This window comes from Lates calcarifer, linkage group LG8 (genome assembly GCF_001640805.2).
Source record: "Lates calcarifer isolate ASB-BC8 linkage group LG8, TLL_Latcal_v3, whole genome shotgun sequence".
Lineage (NCBI taxonomy): Eukaryota > Metazoa > Chordata > Actinopteri > Centropomidae > Lates > Lates calcarifer.
This window is the reverse complement of record NC_066840.1, coordinates 17643152-17664255: the sequence shown is the minus strand read 5'-3', so window position 1 is coordinate 17664255 and position 21104 is coordinate 17643152. Positions and strand designations below refer to the sequence as shown.

General features: G+C 39.0%; 4 protein-coding genes across 5 annotated transcripts; 1 reads left to right on the top strand and 3 right to left on the bottom strand.

Annotated features, from left to right (window-relative positions):
• Window position 1: 1 nt before the first annotated feature.
• Window positions 2-1945, bottom strand: timm8a (translocase of inner mitochondrial membrane 8 homolog A (yeast)). Its single transcript, XM_018694148.2, has 2 exons — window positions 1734-1945; window positions 2-710 (listed from the first exon to the last, which is right to left on the bottom strand). The coding sequence occupies exons 1-2, from the start codon at window positions 1842-1844 to the stop codon at window positions 549-551; spliced, it is 273 nt and encodes a 90-aa protein (XP_018549664.1). The 5' UTR covers window positions 1845-1945; the 3' UTR covers window positions 2-548.
• Window positions 1946-2729: 784 nt separating this feature from the next.
• btk (Bruton agammaglobulinemia tyrosine kinase) lies at window positions 2730-12374 on the bottom strand. 2 transcript variants are annotated; one of them, XM_018694150.2, is made up of 18 exons: window positions 12221-12374; window positions 8732-8890; window positions 8509-8613; window positions 7845-7926; window positions 7503-7628; window positions 7296-7360; window positions 7020-7207; window positions 6654-6716; window positions 6404-6458; window positions 6172-6251; window positions 5712-5839; window positions 5422-5493; window positions 4866-5037; window positions 4426-4645; window positions 4197-4261; window positions 3668-3786; window positions 3361-3518; window positions 2730-3094 (listed from the first exon to the last, which is right to left on the bottom strand). In XM_018694150.2, exons 2-18 carry the CDS (start codon window positions 8870-8872, stop codon window positions 3023-3025), a joined length of 1911 nt encoding a protein of 636 aa, XP_018549666.1. In that variant the 5' UTR covers window positions 8873-8890; window positions 12221-12374; the 3' UTR covers window positions 2730-3022. The 2 variants fall into 2 exon arrangements, with proteins under 2 accessions (XP_018549666.1, XP_018549667.1); XM_018694151.2 differs by lacking the exon at window positions 12221-12374 and adding an exon at window positions 10237-10579.
• A 355-nt stretch (window positions 12375-12729) lies between these two features.
• rpl36a (ribosomal protein L36A) lies at window positions 12730-15745 on the top strand. Its single transcript, XM_018694154.1, has 5 exons — window positions 12730-12833; window positions 13546-13651; window positions 13742-13809; window positions 14185-14307; window positions 15665-15745. The coding sequence occupies exons 1-5, from the start codon at window positions 12831-12833 to the stop codon at window positions 15683-15685; spliced, it is 321 nt and encodes a 106-aa protein (XP_018549670.1). The 5' UTR covers window positions 12730-12830; the 3' UTR covers window positions 15686-15745.
• Window positions 15746-15976: 231 nt separating this feature from the next.
• Window positions 15977-20253, bottom strand: gla (galactosidase, alpha). The gene is made up of 7 exons (XM_018694153.2): window positions 19969-20253; window positions 18844-19018; window positions 17850-18024; window positions 17529-17620; window positions 17180-17341; window positions 16642-16839; window positions 15977-16406 (listed from the first exon to the last, which is right to left on the bottom strand). The coding sequence occupies exons 1-7, from the start codon at window positions 20127-20129 to the stop codon at window positions 16095-16097; spliced, it is 1275 nt and encodes a 424-aa protein (XP_018549669.1). The 5' UTR covers window positions 20130-20253; the 3' UTR covers window positions 15977-16094.
• Window positions 20254-21104: the final 851 nt, after the last annotated feature.

Below are 21104 nucleotides of genomic sequence, written 5' to 3'. Positions count from 1 at the left end.
GTATTTGGCATTTTGTTTATTGCATATGTACAGTCCAGAACCTTTAGCTGCTAATCATGCCTCTTCAGTCAAGACATTGTTAATTCTCTTAAATTACAGCAGTGTGTGTGTGGTGGAGTCCTTGTAGCTGTCAAAAACAGTTGGCAAGTTGAATGTCCCATTTGCATCCATCTTTCTGCAGTCTCCCACACTTAACCTACTAGTTACAGCAGTGGATATTAACACATTCAAGCTCACAGTTTCACAGCCTGACAAGTGAAATGGCTTGAATTCAATGACTTGACAACAGACTGCTTGCAACAGACTACAATATAAGTGTTTTTGCAACACTCATATGCCACTAAGTGGAGGACAAATAAAACCCTAGACTTCTGCATGAGTTCATACATGGTGTTAATCTCAGGCACTTGTATGAAAAGTAATACTTCAACTTGTTCCTTCTTCCAGTTGATCGGACAGTTCTGCAACACTCAGACAGCTGTGTCAGGACCAGACGGCCTTGTCGTAGAGCAGGGGCCGTGTGTCATGTCAGTCCTTTCAGTGACAGTTTAGTCTGACATGTTCTCAGAGAACGAGCCCCGACTCCTCTGTGTCTGTTCCAGTCTGTTTAGGATGAACTGGCTGGTGTCAATAAATCGCTCCACACAGTTAACAAAGCACATTTCTGTCCTTGAGTCCAGCTTTGGCCCGGGTTTATCCATACATTTCTCCTGGAGATAGAGACAGAACAGTTCAGGCAAGGTCCAATTGATTATACATGGTATTACAAATAACATTAGAAGGGCTGCAATAATATGCTGACTAGCAGTTTGTTCTGTAAAACATCAGAGAATTGTGAAAAATTATCATCATAATTTCCCAGAGCCCTAATTGATGTCTTCATATAGCTTTTGGTGTTTAATGAATTGTCCAAGATTCAAAGATATTCAGTTTCCCACAATGCAAGACTAGAATAAAACACCAAATTCTCACACTGGAGCAAAGCTCAAATCACCAAATGTTGGGCATTTTTGCTTTAAAAACCCACTAACTGGTTCATCAGCTAATTGTTTCAGCTGTAAAAGGTAATAAATCGCATTTTATACAAGAGCTTGCCTGTTTAAAGAGCGAAAGGTTGAGAGAAAGTTGTGGTTTCCGCAGTAGTTAGGACCTCGGGGCACTACACCATGGTGAGGTAAGTGTACGTGTGAAGGTGTCACTGGGCTCGGGATAACTGATGGATTTTTCTCACTAATCTCTGAATTTGTACAAACCAAACAATCGAGTGTATAACCAGGAGAATAATCCATAACGGAAATGATCATTAGTTGCAGCTACATGTAAAATAATTACCGGTTATATTAGTATAGTAAAATAGACATTAGATATTAACCCATGAGTAATGATGATGTAATGATATGATACAAAATGTTGAGAAATAAAAGCATTTTTGCTTGTAAGCAGAGCTTACATTTTCAATTAAATGTTTTAAACGAAGTTAAGTTGAGGATCTGAATTAGTTCTTCCTCCACTGTTACGGTTTGCGTAAGAAACACTGAAGCGACCGAGTAACACAGGGAATGGGCAATGCTATGGTGCTATGCATTGTCATCCTTATTCGGCGGCAACAAATAAAACACGAACATGCAACTTTAACGTGTATATAAGACAAGCTGGCTTTAAATTACAGCCACCGATACGTGAGTATGAAAGCAAATAGCCGAACTGCATTGCTAGCTTCAAGCTTATCTTACCCAGCAAACCTCAGTCATTTGATGCACCAGCTGCTGAAATCTTTGTTTTTGAGACTCGATTTCGATGAAGTGCTGAAGCTGAGGGTCGGCTGTCGCTCCCTGGCCGTCCATATTTTCCTAAAAAGAGGTCGTAAAGGAAATATTTTCCTAATTATGGTTTCCTTATGGCTCTATTGCTGACCTTCACGTGTGTGAATGGATGACGGGAAACAGGAATTAGTTCAGCCAATCACAAAGCGCGTTCTTCATACGTCGTTTCTCATCAAACATACGTCATTTTCCAGTTAAAAAAAAAAACTCGATGGCTTAGTTACTTGGAATAAAACGTTTATTTAATGAAAGCCCATTTACAATATTAGTCTGGAGAAAATTAGAGAAATATTTTGCAAGTGAAACAAACCTTACAATTATTTTGGAGGACAAAGACTGTTAACCTTTTAATCCTATTAGGCAAATTTCATATTCAGAGATCTAAATTTTCAAAATCTTGCAAATCATTTGAGCTATTCATGACTGATTGTAAAAGTTATTATACATATCGTACATGGATTCGTTACATTTAAATAATAATTTTAAAAAAATGTGTGCACACCAGTCTGCTTCAGAGGTTATTAAAGTGATTCATTTATTTAGCTTAATTTTATTGGTTTTCTTTTTCACTTTTCTGTCTTAATATATCACAATGTATGTTCATACTTTTATGGATGTCTGATTGTAGTTGTCTCTTCACCCTTGTTATGTGACAATGGTTTAAACAGAGTTCTTAAAAATATATATTATTTAATTAAACAAATAAAGCTAATACCAGCCTCAGTTCATATTTGATGAACAGGCCTATTAGATGTTTTGTCATTTTCTTTTCACATCATGTCTCAGTCGTTTCAAAGCCCAGCATACTTGGCTGTGCAATTTGTGCAATACATCTGCTCTTACAAAGCTTGTTTCCACATGCAAAGTCATATACGTTCCATAATCATTCCACAGAATACAATAAAGACAGATACAATATTTTTTAATCCAATAACCTTCAATAAAATATACACATTTTAAATGCTGATCTATAGGACTGTACTTACGTGATAGGCAAGCTATTCTAAGCACTGAGTTATTGTGACATTCACATTACACATATTCACATTAGAGAGGACTGCAGTGTGGCTGTGATGTCTCATGTTCAAGTTGTTAACTGTTCTTTTCATTGTGTTAACTTCCCAGGGACATTTGGAGATGTTGCTCTGTGGGGATCAGAGTGATCTGTCTGTGTGTGATGGTGTGGATTATTTTGAGGTCTACTGCAGCTCATACAGCAAATCCTGAACAGTCATTGCCAGCTCTTGAAAGGTGGGTCTCTCATCTGGTTTCTGAAGACAAAACAAGGACAAGCTGTGATGTTAGTACTCAGAAAACATTTTCATTTACCATCATCAGTCTGCACAAAGTCATTGTCTTAACACACCCAGCAATCAGTGGTGGAAGAAGCACTCACTCAGATGTGTCAATGAAGTAAAAGTAGAAATGCTCTGTTACAAGTAAGAGACCTGCCTTTAAATTTTTTTACTTTAGCAAAATACACATTCTATTCACTATGCTCTACCACTGCCCACAGCACAGTACAAAATTCACTTACGTCAAACCAACAGCTTGTCATAATGCTGTAGACCCTTTCATTGGCCAGCTGGGGGCGGTAGAGGCGCAGGCCTCTGGACACTTGTTCCACTATTTCTGTGTTGTTTAGGCGTTCATATGGAAGCCGCCCCAAAGTGTAGACCTCCCACATAAGAACCCCTAGGTTTTTTATAGAAATAGTTAACATGGCGAAAACATGGTTATGATTTAGTACAGAAATCATTTAAACATAGATTATATGACTATAAATGGTGTAAGAAATTGACAGCTGAAATTGCAAACACATACCGTACATTATGTTTACCCACCATATGCCCAGATGTCTGACTTGCTGCTGAATTTGCAGTAGAGGAGGACCTCAGGAGGCGACCAGCGAACAGGGAACTTGGAACCTGCTGAGCTTGTGTATTCATCGTCTAAGACATACCTAAGGCAGTGGTGAAAGATCCTTTATTTTATGTGTGAAAGTACAAATACTACAGTGTAAAAATGCTCTACATGTGCATTTGAAAAAGGTAAAAGTACAGACATATTGTCAACTAACTGTACTTGAAGGAAAAGTATACACTGCGAAGAAATTATTTTATGATTAAGTTGATGTTAAGTTCATTTTTGTATGTAAAATCTTATTATACAAATTGACTTGTAACTAAAACTGTAAAATAAATGCAGAGGAGTAAAAAAATACAATAATTCCCTCTAAACCGTGGTGAAGTCAATGTATAAACTACCATAAAATGGAACTGGGAAAGTACCTACAAATTGTACTTGTATAGCAAGGGGATTTTAGCATTTTACTTTATTAGTAACCAATGTAAGTTATGTGAGGTATTTTACCTTGACAGTCCAAAGTCAGTCACTTTAACAGTACCATTGCCATCTACTAAACAGTTCCTCGCAGCCTGAGAATAAAACAAACAAAACTGATTTAGGTGTAATCATTACTTTTTCACCCTTATCTTCAAACAGATAATTCCAGTGTCTCTCAACATAGCGTGATGCAGTAATGTAAGAATGTAATAAGATGTGTTTTGCACGGTTACACAGTAGATCTTTTGTCTCTCACCAGGTCTCTGTGGATGTACTGGTTTGACTCAAGATATGCCATGCCCTCAGAGACGTCTTTACACATCTCTAGGAGCTGGACAGTTGTCGGGTGCTGCTTCAGGCCCTCTCTGAGGTAAGTCAGCAAGCAGCCGTTCGAAAGGAACTCAGTTACTATGTAAATGGGTCTTTGTTTGGTGCAGACGCCGTACAGCTGGACCAGGTTCTCATGGCGAAGCTTCCTGGTTTGAGCAAAAGGAGAAGGAAGTTAAGTATTATGAGTTGGTTTTCCTCACAGAAGTTACAGAACCTACACTTCCCGGTGTGACACATCAGTTTTTTGAGTCTCGGGCATAAAATCAACACAGCCTCAATTTAGATATTCATGTGTAGTCTCTGAGTTGAGTGATCAATCAAGAGTGAGAGCTCTGTCCAAATTAAGGCTCTTTTAGTTTTGCTTACATCATGGTTTTGGCCTCTTCTATGAAATCATCTTCAGACATAGAGCCCTCTTTAATCATCTTAATGGCCACGTCGTGCTGGCCCTGCCATTTCCCATACTTCACCACTCCGAACTGACCAGTGCCCAACTCTTTGATGAAGGTGAGGTAACGGGGGTCAATCTCCCACACACCTAAACAAGACAGAGTGGAAGAGCACTTTTATACCAGCAGCATTCATATTAAAGGAATAGTTCAACATTTCTGTAAATATGCTTTTATTCACTTGACTGATCACTATCAGTAACCACTAACATGGACTAAATATGTAAGTAAGTGCACTTCCCAAAATGTCAGACTATTCCTTTAACAATCCAAGGACTTATTACTTCACTACTAAATGTGCTTTTGCCCCTGACTGCTACTAACAATTATCATTATGTTAATACATGTAGCTTTTGAGGGTTGGTGAATGATTAACAAGATAATATATTTTTTAAAAAAAAGCCAAGAAAGCAGGTGTATTTATACTCTGTCTGTAGTTCAAGTAATACTGATACTTATAGTCATACTCTTACCATAGCCAAGCCCTGCTGTTGATGGAGGCTGCGTCCGGTTAGATACAATGTATTTCAGCCTGCTAACCATACCTAGTGAGGGAGATAACAAACCACATCATGACCTGCAAGACCAACATTTTAGATGGATAGACTCTGACTGTTTCCATTTTTAATATTCTGTTTGTGTGCCTATATTTTGTTGCCTTCCCTCCTGTTACTTCCTTCTTCTTGCTGTTACAACCAACTCTAATTATAGCTTACTGTATGACAAATATTGGAGACTTCAAATCAGATATTTTATTATTAACCTGCTGAATTGTGCTGGTGGTAGTTGATGAGTTCTGGGATGGTGCTGAAATTGTGCTTCTCTGCAAGATAAAACTGGCCCTGTGGGGTGGTGCAGATGTTATAATGTCTGCAGCTTCCACCTGTTTCCCTGTGGAGAGAAAAGGAAGAGTAACTTAAAAGAAGGTTTTCATCAACACTGGAACCTGTCATTTATCGTGTATGCATGAGTAGGTAATATCTCCTCAGTGTTATCCACAATGTAGTTCAGTCTAAGGGCTTTGCGATGAAAAAATGTTGCAGGCTGATTAGTCCAAGTTTTGCATGAAAAATTTACATCTCTCTCCCTCTGTCGCCCACTGTTTCCGCTTTCATTACAAACAGTTCTTCTTTTGATTCGTTCACACATGAGTGGAGCCAATGGATACTGTATATAAATGGTTCACCATGCCACAACGTTTTAACACCACTGAGCTTACTCACCCGCCTCCCTTACTGAACAAAGACACGGTGTATTTCCCCGCCTTGCTTGAGTCTCGTACCAAGAAGCCGCCATCTTTGTTCTGTGAATGGAAAACAACATATAAGCATATATTTTATATATAAGTAAGTTTCAAATGAAAAGTAATCTAGCTAAGTTGAACCAATTTGTAGGTGCATAGACAAATTAAAGCTATCCTCCCATAACAGTGTGTATATTGGTTACTGAGCTTACCTCACTCTTTAACAGCTCCTCTGCCTGGCTACGGTGCATATTCTTGCAGTACCAGCTGTGAAGATAAAGGTGAATATTACATTTTCTGAGTGCTGTTTCTACAGCTTTCATTGCTTCAGCAAAAATACATTGAGGTATAAACCAGGCACTTTGTCCAAGTATTGATCTTCTAACATAAAAATTACATTGTATATTTACTATAAGAAAATAATTCACCAATTTAGGACAGAACAGTGATACGCATACTCACTCAAATCTTTCGAGCCCATTTCCAGCTTCCACAACATAATTACTAGGTATGTATCCTTCTTTGCTGTGAAAGAAGAACAGAACACATCGTGGATATTAATATTGTCTATATACATACACACAAATGCACAATCAAATGTGCATCTTGGCTGGACACTGATACGCTAGTGGCTAGTTAGCTACACTAGCATCCCGTAAACAAATTATTGCTCCTAGAACTCTATATGCAAATTTAATTCATTCAAATGAGAGATTATCAGTATTTTATTATGTTATTTATTACACTATAAAATGTTCTTGTTCTCTTATTTATATGACACAAGTGTTTTAAGCAAGTTAGTTCTCTTGCTCTAGGTTTTCTTCTCACCCATATTTGTCTCGGGCTCTCCACCAGTTTGTGTCAGCCATCTCCAGGATGGTGTACTCCTCATCTTTCCTCAGCTCCAGGTCTTGTTCTGTCATAGGTGTGTAATTATACTCAGCTATGACAGTCATGCCTGCAGAAGGGGGAGGTGGCGGAGGAGGCTGTGGAGGTAATGGCCGACCAGGCTTCTCCTGAAACAACACATGATTGGTGTATTTACAGACCAGAGTGGTCCATGTGTAATTGGTAAATATTAATCTAAAAGGACTAGACATGTACCTCTGTTGGGGTGGGAGGAAGAGGTTTCCTGGATCCCCTTCGCCGAGAGGGTTTAGATGTAAAGCCTTTTGATGACATTATTCAATATATACATGGATTAATAATAATAATAATAACAATAACAACAACAGTAATAATAATAATAATTAATGTAATGTAATAATTGATTGTTGCAGATTTCAAGGCAAAAAGACTTTCTACTCTCACCATTCTTACTATCCAACACCTTGCAACCCATAGCTTGTTTAACTTCCTGCTGGCAGCACAGCCACACCCCGTCGACCCAGAAACAAGGATGGTATTTCTGCATCAGATCCTTGTTGAAGCGCACCACTATGCGCACATATGAACAGCAACACAGGCACACACACACACACACACAACATTTACATTAAATCAGCATTTGCATTTGCATAGGCAGTCTTTCACGCAGGCACTAGGTGATATTAAGATAGGTTCTAACATTGCATATATGAGATACTGTGACTGACAGGATACATAAATGTGAGATAATGTTGCATATCTATATACATATATGAATATACTTACTTTCTTTCAACTTCTTTATCCATTGAGCCCGAATATCATCATTCTTTGCAAAGATGTACAGCGGCCCTTCATCATAGATGACCTGTGGAAAAAATGATAGATAGAAAAGTTAGTAGTCACACGTGGTATCTCTTATGTGCAGCATTGCTGAGCAGTGCGAAAAGTATGACAAAAGCTGCATTAAAATGAATTCACTGCAGTTCAAGAAAGAAACTATTAACTGTTATTTGCTCTTTCTTTGATGGCTACTGCCAGGCAGACACATTTTGACCTTGTTGCCTTGTCTTGTGATTTAACATGTGTGCAATGACAACACCTGCACTGTCACTGAAAGCCCCTAGTTCATTTGAGTGTGAGAGATGGTTTCACTTCTTAACAATGGACTTTCACATTATTAACTATTGGAGGATTGGATAGTTTTTGTCTGTCAAGGAGAAAACTTTTTCACATGTTACAAGCCTCCCATGTGCTGCTTCTTGCTTCTACATGATGACAGAAAATGGGAAACACTGTCGAATAAGGAGTATGTTCCACTTCTTATTCTACAGTTGCATAAATTGATATTGTGATACATGGTATTCTTGCTTATCTACATTGTTGTAGGTTTATATTTTTCGTGACTATCATGAGGCTTTATCTAAAGTTAATTGATGAAAATGTCTACCTGGAAAGCATACATGCGCTCATGCGGGGAATTGGGCTCTGGCTGGACCGTCTCTACACACTTGATCTTCTCAAGGTCAACTGATCCTCTCAAACCCTTTCGCTTCTGCATAACAGATGAGGAAACAGTCAGGTAACTCAGGGACGAACAAACAAATGAAGCTGTTTGGTTCTTTTAAGGTTGCCAACAAAATCAATCTGAGTCAAATATGATATGTACATACCCCTTTGTCAGGATCAAAATCATAGTAGGCTATTTTCTCATGAGTGAGAACAAACCATCTCTCTTTGTAGTTCAAAGGGGACGTCTTCTTCTTCTGCTGAGATCGTTTAATGAAGATTTCTTCTAGTATACTGTCTGACATGATTCAGTCAGAATTAACCTACAAAGGAACAAGAAGTAATGAATACTGTAAAGTATAACAGCAACATAATGTTGATTATTTTATGTGAGGTAGAACAACACTGAACAGTACATTTGCACCTCAACTCAGACAGTAATTGCTCTGTTGACAGCTGTGACCGACTCAGCTATTATCACCATGCTTATCTTAGCATTATTATGCAGCCTTGGGTTGCGTTGCACTTCACACTTTCTTAATTTCCTCTGAAAAGTATTTTGGCTGAGTTTAAGTTAATACCTAGCAACTCTACATAGAGTCAGAGATATGCCACCTCAACACATGAGACTACAGATCTGTTAAAAGGGATAGAGCATGAGTGTGAGCACGTATCAGCACATGATTAGCTGTAGTTTGCATAAACCCTGTTTTTCATGCCAGCAACATCCTCTGTTTCCAACACCCCAACCCCCGGTGGCACATCTGTTTCTCTCAGCTATAATATCCTGGTCATCATCACAGAAACCCAAATGTACAGTATGATTTTTTTTTAATGTGGAAGCTGTGTGAGGAAATATTGGATATAAATGTCCACAAAATCATCTGGTTTGCAAATGTATTATGGGTTGACATTATTTTTCCACACTGGATTGTTCCTATATGAGAAATTGTATGAGATATAGCACAATTACATGCATCTAAAATAAAGTCATTATAAGATAAGTAGGCAAATGAAAAAGCCTGTCTCTTCTTAGTTTATGACAGCTTACTGGGTCTTGTTCTGAGCATGTGCTAACCACCAGTGCTGAAATGAAACTTTCACCTCCAAAACAAGACAAGGCCTTAACTGAGGCAACAGCTACATGAGAGTGGAATGAGACACAGAGACACAAATGTCTGTTAATTGAAAGCAATAATGTAGAGTCTGTAAATGAGACAAAATTCAGTACATACAGTAGATGAGCGTTTCATTCAGAATGAACTGACAGCACAGGAGGAAATCACAACAAGTGCTGATAAAAGTGAAACCATTTCTTGAGATGTTGAATAATTTGTCTTAATTTAATGTCAGTAGATACACAAGTGACAGACCAGTGTGTAGAGTTAACATTTAGTATGAAGCAGACAGAAACTGACAAATAAAATCAACTTTAGTTGCAGCAGACTGATGCAGAACTAAAACCCAAAATCACATTCAACCACCGCTTTTAGCAAAAAGCATTCGTCACAGATATGTTTCCATCGAGCAAAAACTGTGCTTTAAAGTCTAAGCTGTGCTCTGGATACATATTATTCTAAAATACAACAGTAAACAGTGCAGTAAAGGAAGGAATAGTCATAGTGCCATTTTCCAGGTCAAACATGGATTATCAGATGCTCAAACTCACCCTTTTCTCACAGCTGAATGCTCACTATGAGTCTCTGTAAGATGTATGTCAGCTCAGCCTATTTTCAGCTTGTGAGCACTTCCTTCTATCATATGAACTGTAACGCTACCAGAAGCTTCTGTCACTCCCTGCTAACCAGGAGTGTGACATTTCTTCACACTGCAGTGACAATACCTATTGGTTTTGTTTGTGCCGTCATGAACAGACAGCAGTGTTCCCTATTCTATGAAACATTGTTTACTCATTCCTCATTCGTCGCAACCCAGTGTTTTCTCATATCACTAAGTTGAGCAGAGGTCAATAAACTCTGATAATGGATAGCCAACACGCTAATGTACCAGCCCCTGTCTTCGTTTCTGATCAACTCGAGCCAGTTGACTGAAACTGTATGTCCATATTTCACTGTATCACGGCAACCAGAGGGAGATATTCTTTTTTTTTCTTTTTTGAAGGGAGTTGACTCATGGTGGCTGACACAGACAAACTGATAGGGAAGTTGCATCAGTGTTGTACTGCAATATGAAGAGAGAAGAAGCCAAGTGCCCTGCAGCACTTCAACCTAACATTATCAAATAGGGTTATCTATCATTTGCACCTTTAAAGTGTATGTTACATACCTGTAACATACACAACACCTGACGTGTCCTGTTACACACCACTTCACCACTTACAGCTATATACAATGCTCTTTTTTTTAGATTTTCTATTTCTGCAGAGCACAGCAACACTTTAACACTTTGCAACGAGATAGGGATTTTTTTCTCAGTTTCTAATGCATATCTTTTCAGTTGCTTGTGTGGTTTTGGGTTGTGAAATCCATATGTTACTGTACATGTGTCCCTTTGGCTCTATGAAATTTACTAAAATTGTGCTCAAAACTGCACTTATTACTTTTCAATAACTCAAAAGTCAAAAAGCAAATGAATCTGATATCATTATCTAACCACAAGAAAATATGTTAATCATTTCTGACTTGGGTGGCTATCAGAGTGATGATGGGAAACTGATCTGTGTAACCCATTAACATTGCTAACTGTATCAGTATGTCAGTACACCCAAGACAAGTCTTGACTTGAATATAGGATAAATACTAATGGGCATGTTTTAAAATGGAGTGCAATTATTTGTTTCATTGCATGATATCCTCTAAGTATGACACAGCAAACACAACCATATCATGAAAGAGTTGGTTCAACAGGAACCTGTCAAGATACTCTCTTTCCTGACATTTCCTGAAAGATAAGTAGTATACGCAAGAAAGGTGTGTGTGTGTGTGTGTGTGTGTGTGTGTGTGTGGTGTGTGTGTGTGAGTGAGTGTGTGTGTGTGTGAGTGTATGTGTTGGCGTGTGTGAGACAGAGACAGAAAAAGAGAATGCAAGTTGTAAGAGTTAAATCTAACCACAATGAACTCCCCCCCTCCACATATTAAGATACCACATCAGTTTAACCTTTGTGTTCTTGTGTCAGAACACATAAATAGGAATTACAATTTCCTGTGATGCATGTGAATAAAAGTCCTTTTTTAGAGAAACGTCTGAAATTCTAATGTATAAAAGTGCACACTAATTGAGAAAGTTAATAAAATATCATGCATAGGTTGTCAAGATAACCACATGAAACTAGTATCTGATCACCCCATCAGCTATCTAAACCATTCTCATGATACAAGATGTCTCAGTACAAAGGGTTTAAACAACACATAACAAGTTTTCATCACAGCAAAGTATAGCAGAATATACCACAGTCATTCGCTGTGAGCAAAACATTTACAAACAAGTACATCTTTGCTTTTTAGCAGGTAATGTCTGTATGATCTGTAGTTTTGTGGCGAGTACACATTTCGTTTTGGATTTGCATACAAACTGGTGGGTTTCAATTCAGTACTTGCACAGATCTTCATCGTTCTACTACTGTTGTCCACATTCTATCAAATGAAACACATAACTAACCTTACAGACTACATTCAGAGGGCTATGTCACTTACCCAGATGCCCAAAAACAGTCAAGCATCAGATAGACACATATAGATGCAGAGTCTTAAGCAGCGATGGCAGGAACCTTTGCTTCAGATGCTTGTCTTCCATTAAATGTGACAGTCTGTGATGCAAGAAGCTTAAACTCACCCACAGAGAGGAATCGGCTCTGCTTACTTCCCCTTTTTCTTCCTGCTCATTTTCATATCAGCCCTCTGGACAGTTATGGTGATAACTGGAAGCGGGCTAAACATTAACACAGGACCATATTCGGGTACTGAGCTCCTACACTCTTACACTTTTATTTAAGGGGATTTCTCATTCAGCCCACTGTTAAGTTGATTATTGCAGGGACAAGGACTTAAACAGACTTTACACTCATTACTTTTTCACAAATTAAAAAGTCTTCTCCTTGTGTTTTTACAAATTCTAAATATATACAGCTCCTTGCATTTACTTTGAGCTCTTTGATATCTTTATTTGAAATTTTTGCCCTCCTGATATTTCTCCTTGCCACTAGGGGGCAGACACTAGGACTTCAGCTGGTTCATCGCTGAGGTCTACTTTAAGAACTGCTTCCGGCTTCTGCCTCCCTCTTTTCCTCTGCATCGGGTCGCAACCATGGTATGAAATTATTACACGAATACACTTTACTCAATCAAACGCAATCTCGCTGATTTAAGAGTAATTTTCATATCTAGTCAACTCAGTTATGTGATAAATGTTTTGATACACGCAGCCATGGTAGTATTAGACATCTTGTGTTTATTTTACGCTTATTTTAGATGCCTGCTGTGTTAGTGGTGAAATGCCGTTGCTAGTCGTGTCTTCACAGGAACCGGCCTTTCTGTTAAGGACAGTTAAGAGTTCAACTGTAATGGCGAATAACAGCCTTTCAACTCTTTGCCTTGTTTATGTGTGATATGTTTATACACCCATTTCACACAGAAATTATAAAATAGTAATAATAAAAAAAAGCTGCGGTGTTAGCTTGCTAGCTAACGTCAGCTTGCCTGTACGCTAACCGAAGCGCACACAGTAAACGATGCACATTAGTTTTGAGGTCACTAACAGCAACTTTGAATGTGTCCTTTAACATAACACGATGCCAGCTATATTTATTATCTGAGAAGCAACCTTTTGTACCTAGAATAATGCGTTAGTTGTGCTTTGCTTAGTTGCTAGTAAGGCCAATTCACAGCGTATGTATTTCCTCATTAGTACGCTTTAAGTGCGTATCTTCCAAATTGCCAGAGAGCTTTAACTTGACGTATTAGATCAGTCTGCTTTCAGGATTATTTTGCATGTCTGTTCAAGGGTTATTTTCTGTGTTCAGGTGAACGTCCCGAAGACCCGCAGAACTTACTGCAAGAAGTGCAAGAAGCACCAGCCCCACAAAGTTACCCAGTACAAGAAGGGAAAGGACTCCCTCTATGCTCAGGGTAAACAGTCTGTTTTGAGTGGTCCATAGTTCTGTGTGGCACAAAGTTTCTGTATTATAAAATGTAGCTGAACTGAACTGTGTTTTGCAGGTAAGAGGAGATACGACAGAAAGCAGAGTGGGTACGGTGGTCAGACAAAGCCAATTTTCCGTAAAAAGGCAAGTAAAACCTTAAAACCATAGTTCTGTGGCCAGGCATGTCCATCAGTGACCAATGACTATACACAGTATTATAAGGAACCCCCCCCCCCAAATTTGTCCTGTAAGATGTGTAAATAACAAATGTGTTGTGTAAACTGTCAAGACATGAGGCTACATGTATCATATCAGAGCTTTTTTTTGCGGGGAAAACAACCCCTTGTAATGACTTATAACAAACTCAAAAACTCATACATTGACCAATTTGCAAAATTTCAATGGGTTTTTGCTTAATTCAGTTAGTACTTTGGTGCATTAAATGAAATTATAAAAATGTGTACGTCTATGGGCTTATTGTAGCAGAGGTTGAATCTTACAAATACACTGTCTGTACAGGCTAAGACTACAAAGAAGATTGTGTTGAGGCTTGAGTGTGTGGAGCCCAACTGTAGATCCAAGAGAATGCTGGCCATCAAGAGATGCAAGCACTTCGAGTTGGGTGGTGACAAGAAGAGAAAGGTAGGCGTCATTGCTGTCCTTCATGTTTTTCTTTTTTTGTTTGTTTTTTAATGTCTGCATGTTTAGTCCTTCAGTGTGCTGTTTTTCATATGAGATACAGAACACTTAAATGTGCTCTGATTTTGTAATTTTGTTTTGGCTTTAAATCTGTGCAGTGAACCATAAAATACACTTCCTATATCCTCTGCCGCTAACACTGTGCTCTCTCTGTGGATTCACAGTTGGTTCATTTAAAAGTAGGTAGTAATTGGGTAATTCACATTGTGAAAGTAATCCTATCAGTAACCCACTGACGGTAAAGTACATCTTGTCACTGCTTGACATTTAAATGATCAGAAACAGAAAATATAAGTATTAAATAAATATTAATTTGATTTTACATTGAGTGTCACCTCTTATGGAGGACAGATGTACCATTAAAGATTTAGCTTCACTGCTTTCCTGATGGAAATTTTTAATTCTGGTGAATTTTAATTAGCACATCTATTTGTACGTTTTTGTGTAAACTGAAGAAATGGGAATGATGTTGAAAAGGCAGGAGAAATAGCTGTTTTAGTTGGAGTAGGATCTCAAACCTGATGCTCAAACGAGGCAATATGAAATAAAAGAGTAGGTGACCATGAGAATCACAGACCATTATTCATCTCCGAGATAATAATCAGTCATCTTCCATTTTTATGAGAGAGTATTTTATTACAGACAGCATAGAAATTGGGAGGGGTTCTTTGTATATTGTGAGTGATTTGTGTTGATTTTAACTGTAAGCATGTGACTACATAAAGTGATAAAGGGTCATAAAGGTGTTTATCCAAAACATAAAACTCAAGGGGCTGTATATTTTGGTCTTGATTTGTGTGTGTCTTGGATAAGTGGTCATTAGCCATATCTCTGTACACTCAGGGTAAATCAGTAGCCACTGTATTGATCCAGTTACCCAAACTAATATGTGGGTGATATAATTTACATCAGATAAATACCACATTGACACTGAAACATTACTACAAACCTTTAAATGCCTGAGGTTGGCTGCCTCTTGTTAAATGTTTGAGAGCTTATAACAATGATTGACTCAGAAATTTGTATTCTAAGCTTGTGGTTGATCCCATTTGACAATTAGGGAGAATTACAAAGGGATTAATCAATGTGTGTACACATCTCTTGCACCCAAAATGTTTGGATCAGAGTAAGATGGTACAGAGTTCAAACATGACAGGGCTGCTCTGCTTTTGATGTAGGATTAAACCAACAAACATGAATGTGACGATAACCCGGTCTTAAACTACTGCAAATGGGAATTATGGGACTTGCCAACAGCATGCATGAGTTTTAACCAAGGTTATCCTCTCTTCTCTTACAGGGCCAGGTCATCCAGTTCTAAACTGTGGTCCAGTCTTCTGGATGAAGTTGTCACAATTTTCAATAAATGTATGAAAACAAACTTCAGAGTTAAGGCCTTCCTTTACCTTTATTTTCACAATGCCTGCTAAATTCAAGCTTTGTCTTTTAAGAAATTAACCTTATTAGCAGCCTAGTCTGGACAAGGCACATCAAGTGTCCAAAAACATTCTCCAGTGATTTAGTCAACTTGATAAAAAAAAAGTAGCCAATGTACTGTACTCATCATGGTATCAAAGGTGATTTAAATCAAACTCCATAGATTGGTCACTGATCAGTATAAAACATCTTCAATTTATTTTACAGAAACAACTGATCTTAAAATTTGAAACATCTAACTTTCCATTTAATCAATACAGTGTAGGCAGATAAAGTGCAAAAGTGCCTGAGGGCTACAAAATGGTGGGGTGCTTGTGTTTGACAGACATGTTCTGCCAGTGAAGCTTGCTGATGGGAGTGACAGTGAGTAGAGCAGTGCCTGAAGGGTTGACAGATATAACCAGGCTGCTGTGTGGAGTCTGAATGCCCATCTCCTTGTACTGAGGCAGGATCTGTGTGACATTACACAGGGGGTCACAGGTCTTCCAACCAGGAACCGCTCCGATGACGTACCCTCGGGGACCACCAATCTCCTGTTTATTCAGAATAGCAATAGCCAACTGGTTCTTAGACAGAGGCCTCTCCCAGACCTCAAAGCTGTCCACCTGTGGAACAAGTGATGTTTTATCAATGGAATATACTATTCTGTACCTTGACTTGCCATTACTGCTTTGATTCCATTATAGGCATCACCATCATGTCTCAGCTTTGTGACTATTAGACCCTGCCAAGATCATCACAAAGCATTTAGCATTTCTGTCTAGAAACTAAATGTACTGTAAGTGTTCACAGCTGTGATTTCAGGAGGTGAACATGGTTTGTGTCACCCCTCCCACCCACCTTCAGAGTGCGGTATCCCTGCTTGCCCAGTGGGTCCTGGCTGATAGCTATGATGCGTCTGTTCTGTAACAGCTCCTTGGAGCGAGGACAAATGTCTCTCAGATCATTAGACATGAGCAGAGGGGCTGCCATGATGGCCCATAATGCCATCTGAGACTCCTGCTGGTCATGGCTCAGGCCAAAGTTCCCGATGACCAGCTAGAGAAATAGACCAGTATCACAGATATGTAAATAACAAGGAAATTTACTGACAGTATGCATATATATGTAAACACACAAGCCTCAACTTAGGCAGTGGAAAGGATTAGTCCAGCATTTTTGGATTGTAAAATCTATACCACTCCTATGGTATGTTTTTGTTACCTGTGACAGGGACAAGCTAGCCTTCATAGACCTCTTTCCAGTCTTGGTGCAAAGCTAAATCAGCACTCCACTGCCATTTAAAATGAAAATAAAGCAGCTTGGTACTATTACTGGTTCTTTGCTTAGTTTGAGGTCAAAGAGGGGAGTGTGTAAGAGCCTGAATAGAGCACACTACCATATCGGGGTCATTCCAGCCCCCAGGTCCAGCCGATGGGACAATGATATCCTGATGAGAAGCTGTCCAGTCCAAGATAGACTTGACAGAGCTCCATGAGTCAAACACGTCATCAAAGTTGCGCCAGTGGTTACACGTCTCACGGATAGCTGTGTAGTTAGGCTAGAGGCACAGAAATGTTCTTTTTAGTAGCATCTGTTCTCATTGTGCAGCTGTAAATCACTAATAAGTATTCTTTATTTTTATGTTCACTCTTGTGTGGGCAGAATTTTGGAAAATAAACCAGAGACTAATAATGTACTATATGTTGAAATTTAAAGTCATAAAAGACATATAAATTCTCACTTACCTGTCGGATAGGCCACTCATATAAAGGCCACTCACAGGAGTACAGGATACTTCTTCTGGTTTTGTTCAGTGCGTGTGACATGTTTATGTAGCCTTGATGAGAATAAATAACAAGCAGTCAGATTAAACCTTGTATAATACCTTAAAAATGAATAGATAACTATTCAGGGCAATATTTTTGAAAGTATCCTTACCTTACTTTTAGTGTCTAAAACTTTTGTACAGTTCTATATATCAGTGGTCATTAAGTGACTTCAGGTGAAATACATAGTGATCAGGACCTAAGCTGACAGCTCATCTGGGCTCCAAATTAAAAGCTTACCTTCTCCCAGCAAGGTCCTGTCCATATAGCAGCCATCAAATTTGAGCAGATCCACACCCCAGTCAGCAAAAGTCTGAGCATCTGTCTCATAGTAACCCAGACTGCCAGGGTATCCAGCACAGGTATTTTTCCCAACATCTGCGTAGATACCCAGCTTTAGTCCCTTAGAATGGACCTTAAGACAGAAAAAAATAAAATGGAGTTCACTGATTTGTAGTACTAACTGCTATTTTATTTTTGAAAGGTTATGGACATGTACCAGCAGGTGGCGATGTTGCACAGCTAAAAATGTAACGCCTCTGTCACAGGAAGCAGCTCTGCCTTAGTGGGCCTAAATATATCCCTTTCCTGGTGAATGTAACTTTTTAGCTGCCTGTGTAGGAATCAGCCTGTCATGGTCTCCAACGCAGAAAACTCCTCTCCACTGTGACTGCCTGAAGCTTAGGGGATGAACGACAGCACACTCCTACCTGAGACAATTTAATGCCTGGGTATCTCCCTCGACTCCAGGTGCTGAATATCTCTCTGTATGAAAACTGAGACCTGGGTTCTTCATCTGGTCGTTTCTCCTTCATTATGTAAATATTTGCAGGTCGGCTTGGATGGATGTATAATGAATACGTAATCCGACCGTGTAATCACTTTTACTTCTCGAGTTATTAAACCAGGTCTTCCCAAAGTTTTTGTTTGTCAAAGGTTTCCAGACTTAGACGCATTGCACCACTGATTCTGTAACACACCACACCATGGATTCACATCTGTGGGAACACGTGTTAAATATGACATGGTTTACCATTATATAAGTGTGCATAATATTCATACTGCAGCCCAAAGACTGGCCCTTACAGCTGGTGAAATAACTCAAATGAAAGTATTTCTCTCTTTCCTTAAATCTCTCTGAACCCCTCTCTCTTTGATGTCTATAGAGGACTTATGGCATTAATACTACATTCACATTCAGAGTCTTTGTGCCTCTTTTAAACCTCCTACTCACATAGTCGGCCAGTTTCTTGATGCCCCCCGGGAATCTTTTGGGGTCTGCCTGCAGGCGGCCCTGGGCATCACGCTGATGGGAGGGCCAGCAGTCATCGATGCAGACGTACTCGTATCCGGCCTCTTTCCAGCCCTCCTTCACCATCACATCTGCCATCTGCATGTACAGACGCTCACTGCCAGGGCACCAGGAGGAGACAGGCGGGGCTGATAGTATCAGTTAGATGCCAATGTTCGATGTCATGTGCAACAGCAATATGGCAGACACAAATATGTACATGCTAAAGGAATTCTCATAACAGTGGATGCCAGTTTTGCTGTTGTTCATTGTTGAGCGATATAAAATGAAAACAATGCAAACAGTGAGCTCACATTTGGTGCTCAAAAGGTTTATGGACGAGATCTTTGGCCAGGTTGATTAATAATAGAAATAATCATTAGTGCTTTGCAAGTAAAGATTATTACATTACTGTCTGAAACCTATATAGCTGACACTAATATTTCCCAATGCTTCAGACCAAAGAGCAAATAAAGGCAAATTAAATAAGATTGTAATGACCATGCCTCATCATTTGAGTATCTGTCTCTGTTCTTACACTAACTCTCATACCCTCTGTTCTTAAATAAGTGTCATAACTTCAAGGTAAGTGTCATTGTTATGAAATAATAATTTACATGAAACAAGGTCATAAATGTGAAGTCATGAGTCATGAGTACAAAATAATATGATTAGTTTTTTTTCTTTTATGAAACCCCTGTGCTTCTGTAGATTGATTACCACAAGAATTTTCTGCTTTTGTCTTGATTCACCCTGTAAATCTGTTTGATGATATGGACCCAAACAAACCCCCTGTGGCGACGTAAATCACGTCACTTCCTGTGCACGGTGAGGATTTCTGAGGTAAAGTATGTGATTCTTTCACAACAACAAAAAAATTCATTAACTCATCTTTAAGGGAGTGTAGGACACCAATGTGTCTATGTGAGATGTTTACATATAATTCACCGGGGAGTGAAGTATTTCTGAGTAATGTCGATAGGAGAGTTTTCCTTGTGTTTTAAAACTCACAAACATTGTCAGGCTGAGCTGGATCACCGCCACCCCGACAGCCCTGGTGTTTCTTACCTGATGCAGTTATCGGGGTCCTTGTCACAGTCGATATTACACATGAACCTCTCCCAGTGCAGCCAGCCCATAGTGGGCTTCAGCGCCAGACCATTGTCTAAAGCTTCAGTCGCGGGACCGATTAAAACGACGAGCGCGAGGAGAAACACACCTCCGCACATTCTCACTTTTTAACTCCACAATTTTCATGCAAACAAAGACAATAAGCAACCGTATTTACGCGAAGAACACCTATTTCCTGGTGTAGAACACATCGAACCGCCCCCTGGATGAGTGATGTAAATATGGACCAATAACGTTAAAATGCGTCTGTGACTGGCCAATGACATTTCGCACGGAATCCTTTACTACAAACTAGGAAGCGCCAAGGTTCACCACAGGAGTCAGGTGAAAGATATGAGGGAGAGGCCAGCTGACATGACATGATATGGTAATAACCAGGTCTTGTGACTCCCGCTGAATACGGAAATGATAATATATTCAGGAATCATCTAAGCTTAAATAATTAAGGTCATAAAACCAATGGTGGAACTGTAACTGATAATGTACAATTACTCAGGTAGTACAATTTTGAGGAATATTACTTGAGTACTTTCATTATATGTGACTTTATGCCTCTACTCCACTATATTTTTTATGTAAATTATTTAAAATGTTTGTCTCTGAATTGTGTCAGCCCTGTGATAGACTGATGACCTGTCCAGGGTGTGCCCTGCTTCTCGCCCTATATTCGCTGGGATTTGCTGCTGCCCCCTTCAACCCTTGAAGGGATAAGCAGTGTAGGTAATGGATGGATGTCTCTGAATCCCAGTGGATTAGCTATAGGGATCTATTTCTGGGGCAATTTGCCATCTATAAGGACTAGCTGCCAATCTTCTGCAGTAATAGTAAACACGTGTTACTTACCATTTAATAAATAGCATGATTCTACTTTAACAGAGAGACATACATATCAAAAAATGTGCTTTATCACGGGATATTCTTCTTTTTAAAAAATAAATAAATAAATAACAGACAGAAGAAAGGAAACAACAAAACTATTTTCTTGTGAAAACTATGCTTCTCTAAAACGTCTAAACTTGAGAAAAACAGCTTTTTCAACTTTATGTCGATTCATTTTTCACATAATTCACAAG